Raw genomic sequence first — 10,774 nt, forward strand, 5'->3', positions numbered from 1 at the left:
CACAAAGCAAGCAATGTAATTTGTTCCTTTTTCTCAGTGTAGTGTGAGAGTTGAGATTTGCCTCAAGTTTTAATTTGTTATCATTGCAAATAGTTGCAAGGTTTTTTCAGTGATTGTTTAAAAGTCATCTTACACAAATTTTAGAGTAAAAGAATTAGCTTTCAATAGTAGAATGTTTACTAGAACAGGAGTATTTCTGAAGATGTGGAATTGGGAGTGTTGCAAACCTTTGTGAGTGATCACAAAAACTCAGCTGAACTGGCCATTATCAGAAATGAGATTAAGTGATACTTTTGCAACCTAAATTCTAACAAAGCTGCCATAGTTAGCAACTAACAGTACAACAGAGTTTTTAAAAATAACACTTTCCTTGATCCTTATCAGTGTTTTTACCCCCATAGCATTGTGTTTGCTGACAATGGCAGTGCAACTCCTGGGCTTTCATACTTTGTCTTTGGCACTGATTTGAGATGTGGAAGTTTCTTACCAAGTGCTGATGTAAGAATGAGATCGTGGAAAATAACTGCAGAAATTCTTGCATAATTCAAACTTAGTCCAAATGGTTGCTGTCTGCCCTTCCTTTTTGTGATGTATTCATTACAGATACTCTGAACAGGCAAATTGAATGGAATTCAGTCTAAGTGCAAGTTGTATCCATCTTGAGAAGTTACTATCTGTTTACATACCTACCTGCACGCTGTGTGTGATGTGTAGGTTTGGGGATTTTTTCCTCATCCATATTTACATGAGTGAGGGGTTAAGAAGGGTTTGAAACCTGCTGTATGGAATGAAAGTAGAAGTTATTCATTCTCTGAAGGTGTTCAGCTGAAAGAACTCAAAACTTCTTTTTTGAATTCAGGAGATTCCTGCATCCAAAGCTTTCAAACAGAGCCTTACAGTAAACAGGAATTACTAGGAGCTACATCACTGTTTTGCTTTGTATATGTGCTGAAGAGGGTAGAGGGGAGTCAATTATTTATTGATGCTTACTGAATGGGAGTTTTGAACTTTAATGAATACCTGGGCCTTGATTCCGTGGCTCACAGTTCCTGGGTAGGTTGTGCTGATTTGCAAGGCTGGTGCAGGGTTATGTGAACACTAAAGTCTGACTATTGTACCAGCTGTGCTCAGTGGGGGACAGCTTGAGCGTGCACAGGCATCAGGCATTTCAATCTTAAATCAACAAAAGAATTATCTACAGATATGCTATTCATTACATTTTGTAAGTAATACCAAGATATATGGAACAAAACAGAGCTTTCTTCAGCAGTACTTTAAATTGTGGAAACTTGACAGATTTACCATTCCCAGGAATGTGTGAAAACACTGCCCCATTGCTCTCAGGGTTTTCATTGCTGATTTTGACCAATCTGTTTTCTGTGACAGGACATCAATGAAATGGTGCGAACCGAGCGTCCGGACTGGCAGAATGTCATGCTGTATGTTACAGCCATTTACAAATACTTTGAAACCTGAACCCTAATCGTTTGACAGATCCATGGGATACAACCAATACGAGCTACCAGATGGAAAACTTACTGAAATGCTAATCCCCATTTCACTGAAAACTGGCAACATTTGAGTCCCCTCAAACTTCAGTGACACTATCTTGGATTGCCTCAGATGCTTCAGCTACTAAGCATGGAAACAACTGTTTAAAAGCAAGAACTTGTTGCCACAGTGCTTGGAATAACCCAAGTTATTAAGCTATTCAGATTAATTATGTAGCTTAAAGAGCCTGAACTACTTCTGTGCTGCCTCTCCAGTCAGACTTCCTGAAACTTTCTTTGCTGGGAGAGTGAGGTGAATGCTTCCTCTGGCATATAGGAGACTGAATGTACAGATAAAGCTTTGAGAAGGAAAAGGATTACATGGCATCATATTACTGAACTTTCTGTAGCATCCTGAATCTCTGAATATTCTACCCACAGCATATGGTAGTCCAATACAGTAGAGTTCTTAATGGTAACTTAGTTATTGCCTATACAGCTATTTTCCATCCTTTAAAATGTGCACAATATTCCAGGAAAACAAGCTTTGATTCCATGACAAATTGAGGGGAAAAGTGCTCTTGATACCTCGAAAAATCTGGCACAGAAGAAGACTTCATTCTAAAGCTTCATTATAAGCCTACCTCTGTCACAGTGATGTGGCTTTCATCTTTATCTTATGGATTGTAAAGACTAGCACATGGAGCTCCTGGCTTTCAGGGTACGCTACACTTCAAGGAATCTGTGCAAAGTCCCTGTGCTTCCACTCTAACAGAAATGAATCAGTGATCACCCCTTGTCTGGCTTGTTCTTTGCTCCCTTCCTCCTTTGCCTGTGCAGCACATGCAGCCACCCCTGGCTTTCCTCTACAGCAATATGAGCACACGTCGTGGGTATGTGTGGTAGAAGTTTGGAACTGGGATAGCATTTCTTCTGCAGAGAAGATACTCTTAATAAGATGTAATAATGAAGTAGTTTGTCTCAAAATCCAGCTTTGCCATGTTTTCTGTGTGTTTTCCATTGGTCTTGCACATCCTCATCTGAGTGACAGAAGGTGAGATGTTCTCTGGGAAGGACTATGGAGGAACTGATGTAATGTGTGTACGCCCAGCAGTCTCAAGTATTGCGTGGAAATGACTCACTGTCACAAGGAAGGAATTGAGAAACTTTAGTCTGCTCAACTTCTTTTATTTTTCCCTGAAAATGTACCTGAATTCATTTAGCAGCTCTTGGGCAGAAGAGTTTAAGTGCCTTAGCGATCATTGAGTTGATACGTGCTGGCACTTCAGGCCTGCTGTGGAATGTTAATGGCTCCCAAGGCTTTCATGGCTCCATTTGTCACGAGCTGTGTGTTGTAATCTTGTTTGTCAAATCGAGGGGAGGCTTCACTCCCTCAGTGCTTCTGCCTCTTGCTTTTCTGAACACTTACCAGCAGTTCAGCCACGGAGCATCTCATTAATATTAAGCAGAAGCCGACTTGAGCAGTGATTCTGTAACAGCTGCTATTTATAAGCACAGGCTCTTTCAGCAGTAACCCCACTGTAAAGAAAATAAATCTGTTCTATGGTGCTCTTACGACTGTTAAGGACAGTTTGAATGTCATAGATGTTAACCCAGTGAATGCAACTGTGCTTGACATCTGTGAAACTTCTTCATGGTATAAAAGCACAGATTTAACTCTAAAGTATTGCCAAATCCCAAACCTTATCATCTGAAGAACATAGCCCATGTGAAGAGTAATAATTCAGCATGTCTCTAGCATTTACACATTTACACTGATATGTGCCTGTGAGAATGATGGAACTTTGCAAAATAACTACTTAAGCTGTGCTGAGGGCCCTTGGAGAAGTTTTCAGAGCAGCATTGTCTCAACCATTCTTGCAGCTCTTAGAATTAGAAGTAGCGAGCTTCAGATTATTAATTGGTGCATTTGAAGAGCCAGTGTAATCTAAAGACAATTGTTGCAAGAGAGGTTTCAAGGGAAAGATCTTCATTAACAGATTTTAATAAAAGTCTGAAATACATTTTCCTCTCCTCTATATTTCTTCAATTTTTTTACTTCATTACTTTCAATAAGAATACTCTTAGTGGGAATACATTACTGCTGTCTTCCTTTCTATCTCCTATTATTAAATTCCAGATTTTACCAAGCAGTGTTTAAAAAACCCTTCTGTTTATCCTATGAACAGATATCCTTATCTATGATTGTCTTATTCATTGCCTTAGAGTTAAAAAAATTATTTTTCTAATGAAAAGGATAGCATTTCTGGATCTAAATTCACTCATGACCTGTTTTGGTGAGGTAATTTTTTTTTTCTATTCAATGGTCATCTTCATTTACCTGGAATGTTGTCAGGAGTCCTTAAATGCAATAACCTTGAGAGTGTAGCCATTTGTCAAAGGAGAAATCACATTTGCCACATCCTTTCTGTTAAACACATGAGCTGCTGGTCTTCAGAAAGGAAGAGAGAAAAGCTAGCAGTAATTGTAGTAAGGATCTTGTTACGAACTTCAGAGCTTTGTAAACTTCTTCTTGGTGTGATCTGTCTGATAAAACTCTGTGAATCCAGCCCAAGAACCCTGGGCTTCATGAAGAGGTTTTTGTGTCCTGATGTATCTGAGCCTTTGTGGTGAGGTGCTGCACAGCTGCTGAGTGGAAGGAATGAAGCAATGGAAGATCTAAAGCAAACACAATGCCCTGCTGCACTCTGCAATGTGTTCTTTTCTGAAGGTGCAAACCACATTCAGTTGTTCAAGAAGAAAAACAGCAGTAGCCCTTCTGGATGTGGAATAAATGCACTGTTGTGTTTGGTTTCTTTCATAGTTAATCCTGAAACAACCTGGTTTTTTGTTCATGTGAAGTGCAAGTTTATGCTGATTTATTTTCCTTTTAATCCAGAAGATATTTCTGAATGTACTGAAAATATGTTGTCATCCATTTCTATTTTACTATGTGCCTTGCAAGTGCCTGTGCTCTAGAACATCAGGGTGACTCATGGCCAGCTGTGGGGTGGGCAGCAGAAGGGAGCTGTGGGACATCCTGATGCAGGTACAGCTGTGCCATCCTCTGGAAACACTTCCATAGGTGTTACACTTGGTTTGGTTTTCACTTGGTTTTGTTTAATCCAGTTTGATTTGGCTGTCTGTTTAAATAGAAACACTAATTTAGGGTCTCCAGTGTGATTCTCTGCCCCTCACAAAAAAGTCTTATTTCCATGCCTCTGAAAAACTGAGTGAAATTTTCACTTTTAAATTTGTGTTTGTGGATGGTTTATCCAGAATATAGTCCATAATTATTACATATTCTGATTTAAAGGTAGATTTTTGTCTCTTTTGCATAAAACATGTTTTGCAAGTTACATATAATGTTTCTTACAATTTTTGTCTCCAATTTTATGAAATATTTCCACTGTTTGTGTTTTTCTGTAAAGTCCATCATCATGTCTTAGAAGGCCCTTAATTTGCCAGAGCTAAATTAACTCTGCTTTAATTTATTGGTGTAAACTCCTGTTAGTGTCCCTGGCAGCAGTGGTGCTCTGGTTTTAGGTGCATGAGGAGAAAGAAATTGGACCCCTCTTCATGGTGCAGTACAGTGGTTTGAGCTGCTGAGGATCTGCCTTGTGAATTGTGCAGCTGTGACATTGGAGTCTCATTTCTCTTACTGATCTCAGTGTTAAGTTCTTATTTTTTCAGTTGCAACACTCCAGACATTTGGGTTCTTTTGCATTTCCAGAAGATTACTTTCACTCCATTCTATTTCTGTACATATTTGGCCCAGGGCACAATTTCTATTCCAGCCTAGTTTTACCCAAGATTATTTGGGAAGCTGGAGATTTGGAGAACTTGTGGGTGTTTTTCTTCCTGCCTGTGCCTGGGCTTGGGACCCTGCCTGCTGTTCAGTGGTGTGTGACAGTCCCTTCCAAAGGCTGAAGTGATGCAGTTACACCTTTAAACTGTTCTGTGACTCCTGTGCTGACTTCACTCCTTGTTTACCTCTTACAGCTAACACAGCCCCAAGAGGAGCTCCTAAGCTCCTTCTGGGAAGGAATCCAGTTGTACATCTTCATGCTACTTTTTGCCTATTGTGGGTTGTGCTGAAGTGGTCTAGAAAGAAGACCTTAAAATAGTCATGGTCATGCATGGACTGAGTTAGCTGTAGAGTTTGTTTGTGGTCCTTCCCTAGACTTGGTAAATATTTATTTCTGTTTGATTTTTAAGTTCTGTTGAACTCTATTTCTGCAGTTCCTTTCTTTAAGCTACCATTAGTGTATCCCTTTCTTTGAGCTAATATTAGCCAGTTTGAGAAATTCCTTGGTGAGAAGTGCTGTTAAAGTGTCTTTGTCAGCCACAAGTGCTGGACATGCCGTGGTGCTTTCCCAAGTTAGTGTGTGTTGGCTGGCAAAACACAGACATCTCTTAATACATTTAATTGTCCCTATTTAGCAAGGTATCTTTAATTGTGTTTCTGCTTTCACAGGAGAGTGGCTGGATGGGTTTTAAATTACTGTGTGGCTTGCTGTGTCCCTCCTTCAGCTAAGGTTCTTCTGTTGTGTTCCCTGATTTTAGAATCAGTCTTGTAGTGCACTCTATAATTATCTAACCCAAGATGTTAAGCATCTGAAATATGTAGCAAGTATGCTGTGGATAATTAATGCTAAATAACTTAAAAGGTCGAGGTTTGTGCAGTTCTGGTTTCTGTTAATTGATACAAGTCTTTTTTTCTTTATTATTTTGCTACACTTGCCAGTTGTTTGGATGCCACACCCTTGAACTCGTTTTGACAAAGCCACTGCCCTGATCTCCTTGGGCTAATTAATTCTATGATATTAAAATTATTTCCTCCCAATGAAACTTCAGTAAAACCTATGAACACCACATGACATTAGCTTTTGCTTGGACTATTCCTTCCCCAAAGGCCACAGAGTTGCACAGAAAGCTCCCATCAGTCCCAGCAGGACTTGGGGATGCAGAGCAGTAGGGCAAACTTCTGGCAGAATATTACAGCAGCCTGATGCAATTAAGCTGCTTTCATTTTAATCCCCTATTTTCAGGGGGTTTCAGTTTAGGCAAAATCATTTACTGAAAGCTGAAATGTGGCCTGTTAGGTCTCCACTAGGAAGTATACTTCTGTTTAATATTTTTATGAGATTGTATTTATGGAAATGGAAAGGAAAATGTCATAAAGCTAGTTTTGTTGCACTTTTCTAAGGCTTTTGTATTTTGCATAGTTCTAGAATATGAGGAAGTTGCTTGGGGAAGTCAAGGCTTGGAACCTGCTCTGCCCCAGCACAGCAATGTGTGATGTGCATTTTCTCCCTAGTGGTCCGTGTATTATTTTAATTGCATGTGAGTGGTGTATTTATGTGGTAGTGAGGGAGCCCAGCAGACATTTCCTGCTGCACAGGAGCCATTGGCAGTCCCAGTTCCACAGCTCATCACTGGCCTGTTCTGGCTGTGGACTGCACTTGCAATAATGGAATTGTCCATTTTTCATTCTGAGCTCTTTCAACAAATGGGGAGAAAGGGGCTCTTCTTTTTTGTTGTTGTTGTTGTTGTTTTGGGTTTGTTTTTTTGTTTTGGTTTTTTTTGGGAGGGTGTTTTGTGGGGTTTTTGTTGTTGTTTGGTTTGGGTTTTTTGTATTTTTGGGGGGGTGGGGAAGGTTGTTCCATTGTTGAAATTTCTCTGGAGGTTTTTAATGGTTTCCAGTTTTTGCATATGTTCAGTTAGGATGGTTATTTGGAAATCAGTTCAGCTAGGAGGGCACAAATACATGTAACATTCTCAAGTAATTAATCCTTGTAACTTACAACATTTCAGTTTGATAGAAACTTTGGTTTTCTGTGTATTGTAAGGTTAATTTTTCTGTCTATAAGTAGCACTTTTATATGTATCTGAAGGGTTTTTTTGAACAGAAATGTGATTTTTCTGTATATTATCTAGTGGGAAGAAAGTATAACACTACTAAACAAGGCACAGACTAGTTTGCCTCCAGACTGTTAAGTTCACTTTAGGTCAGTAATGATCAAGAGTTGTTCAGTGTATCTGAAATAAATCAGTGATCCCATTTAATACTGGACAACTGCTGATCAAACCCAGAAGGGCATTAATTGGTACCCTCCACCTCTTGGGTGAGGGTGCTTCCTGTTCAGGTGTGAGGCAGAACTGACAGAAGTGTGATGAATTTTGGACTTGGTGAAAGAACAGACTTTTACTGATGCCTCAGTGTGACACAGCACTATACTGGATAAGGACTAACCTTGTTTGAGATGACACTGCAGCCAGTAATGATATCCCCTGAATAGCTAATTTAAAGCTCACTTTCCATGGCCTTTAAAAATGATACAAAAGCCAGTGATTCTAAAAGCTCTTCTCATCCATCCAGCTTTTCTGGTTTGTATTGGTTTTACTCTTCCTTGAAACACAGCTGTTGTATGTCAGTCTGTGTATGGCTTTAGAAATTCTTCTAAACAAGTGCAAGTACTTTGTTTTTTTTCCAGAACCCTTTTGAATAGTTTACACACATCTTACATGGAGAGAGGCTTTGCATAAATGTACAGATGTACCCACATGCAGATGTAGAAGTGTGTGTGTACACATCTGTACTCCTGTTCTGAGGAATGTGGAATGTGTTTCAGCAAGGGCTTGTGTCTTGAATACTTAGGCTGGTGTATTAGTGTATATATTTACATGGCAAGGGGGAAAAAACATTTTGGTTGCTTCTGGTTAGAGTGGAGAAATAGAGCTTTTTGAGGAAAAATTGAATGAGTATTCCAATTGTATTTCACCCTGTTTCTGGTTTGAAAGGCACAAGTTGGTAATGGTTGGAACTTGAGAAGTCAGCAAGCCTATGTTAAGCTAAACCTTTTGGAGGACCCAATATGCTTTCAGTTTGCAAGGACCACTAAAGACCTGGGCATTTACTTTCTCCATAATGTATTCTGTATGAGTATTTAGTATGTATGCCTTCAATTTGCCAATGTTGCCATGTTTTCTTCTTAATTATTCATGAAATAAAGGTTGCAAATAGCAGAATGTGTGTTTGTTTTCTTGGGTGAGGGCTGCACAAGGGGCTGTGCTCATGCTGCTTCTGGCACTGCTTTTTCAGGAGTGTTGCAGAGGCAATGGTGGAGGTGAGGAGTGTGTGCCAAGGGCTTGTGTGCACACAACCTGAGAATTTCTTTGGAAATCAGATCTCTCTTGGGATACCAGCAGCCTCTGCAGGATCCACCCCAAAGGGTTTTAAGTGATAAGACAGTGAATACCCCAGATAAGAGGGACGTGTTCAAGGCATCTGCTTAGCCTGCATTGTTCTAGAGAGGGAAATTGCAGAGAATAGGTTCAGTTTGGGCAACTTCTGCAATGCATTGCAGGACTAGAATTACTTAGCCAAACCCAAGTAAGGCCATTGTGTGCTCACTCTCTATCTCTAAAGGAGTTGGGCTGGAGAGAGGTTGGGGACTTTATCTCTAGAACTGTTCAGGCTATTTAAAGCAGAAGCCTAAACATAATTTTTCCATGTGAAAGTAAAGCTTACAACACCTTAAATCTGGTTTGGTCTTAAATTGTCCTGGATTGTAACTGTTTTCAAATGCTGGTTTGGAGCTTTAATTTCAAATACTCTGGAATAAACTGGATCCAGAGGTTTGGACTGAGTTCCTAATTATTGTAAAGACTGTTCTGAAAGACACTGGCTAGTGTAGGTACTTTAATTCTACCTTTTTTTTTTTTTTTTGAGATTTTGTGTGGTGTTTTCTGACTGTTGAGCAATTCAGAGAAGTGTCTCAGTAATGTTATTCTGCAAGAAAGTGTCCTGTTTCTCCTTTCTTGACGTGAAATATTCTCCCTGAGAGCTCCTTGCAGACCTTCCTGCAGTGTCTGGAGCTGCTGGAGGTGTGTGGTTTAAGAACATGACTGATTTAAGAAAACATTTTAGTTCTTAAAATGGATTTATATCCCATTTTTAAGCATGGATCTTCAGTTTTCATACTTCTTTTACAAATAAATGTTTCAGAAGTGTAGTGTAGACTCATGTCAGAGAACAGATGTTTTTCTTTTCTGTAGCAAGCTGATGGCAGCACCATGGGAGGGATTTGTCCCTGTGCAGTGGGCATCTGGAGGGCAGAACATGGGCCAGGCCTGGGGGATGCTAAAACTGCAGGCTCTGCACAGTCTGTAGAGCTGCAACTTTTCTTTCCCATAACCACTGAAATAATATTCCCTCACCAGTATATTTTCATGGATTGCCTTTCACTAAAAAATTTTGTTAAAAATGTAAAACCAGCTCCATAAGCATGTCTAAGTTGAATATAATAAAATTGGTTCATTAATTTTTAAGATATTACTGTAATGAAAAGCTGTATGGAATAGTGAAATAAATACTTCAGAAGCAACAGCAATATAATATTCACAAGAGCTGATACTGGAGTCATGGTTTTTCTGCAGTTAAATTCTGTGGAGGAACTTAAGGAAGTTAACAATACAGAACTGAAATTGTGCTGAGGGGTTTCACAGTTGCTTTGGTGGACAGCAGAGACTTGGATTAAATCTTGTCTGTGTCAGAGTTCTACAAAGGGCAGAGATCAGAGGGGCTCACAAAGATGTGCATTATTGCCACACACAATTATTTTAGAGGAGACCCTTATCATTGAAAGTTAACCCCTTCCTTAACTTTCTTCTTAACTAGGAAGCTATTTACAGCCAGCAGCTACTGGTAGAATTAAAGCACAAACACAGAGGGAGCTGAATTCTCTCAGCTCCCTCACTCAGTGCTTTGTCTCTGGTGTTTTTTCAGCACTATCTTTCCTTGAGCCCAGCATTTCATGTTGAGATGGTCTCATGTCACAAGCTGCTTTTCTTTTTCATCCTCAGTACTAAAGGTTGAGTGAATTCTCCTTTGAATTTGCTGATAAAGTTGTGACAGTGGGGAAGCTCCAGTACCTTCCCTATGAATTCCTGCTTGGTGCTGCAGCCCAGCACTTTGAGTGGGCAATTTGGCCAATTAGTGTCTCTGTTCCTGGCAGCTCAAGATTAGAAGAGCATTTATGTCTAATTAAATATTTTTATTAGTTTCATTTCTATTAGAAGAGTTGATTGGAAACTTCTCCCATGCAAGTCTTTGTTCAGAAAAAAAATTGCCTATAAATTTTTAAAGAAACAGATGAGAAATTGTTGCTACCAATTCTAACCCAGGCTAAGGTTTTTATTAACCTTTGTCTGCTGTTTCCTGTGTCACTATTGTTCAACCCTTTTGAAATGAAATTCTGTATATAAAATGAATTTCTGTA

General features: G+C 39.5%; 1 protein-coding gene across 1 annotated transcript in view; it reads left to right on the forward strand.

The window, feature by feature from the left end:
- Nucleotides 1-8,522, forward strand: part of SPECC1L (sperm antigen with calponin homology and coiled-coil domains 1 like) — a 63,771-nt gene extending 55,249 nt beyond the window's left edge. Inside the window, exon 16 of the mRNA XM_033075659.1 lies at nt 1,387-8,522. Coding sequence (XP_032931550.1) covers nt 1,387-1,476 — 90 coding nt within the window. The 3' untranslated portion in view covers nt 1,477-8,522. The remainder of the gene's footprint in view (nt 1-1,386) is intronic.
- Nucleotides 8,523-10,774: the final 2,252 nt, after the last annotated feature.

Source organism: Catharus ustulatus, chromosome 18 (assembly GCF_009819885.2).
Source record: "Catharus ustulatus isolate bCatUst1 chromosome 18, bCatUst1.pri.v2, whole genome shotgun sequence".
NCBI classification, from domain to species: Eukaryota; Metazoa; Chordata; class Aves; order Passeriformes; family Turdidae; genus Catharus; species Catharus ustulatus.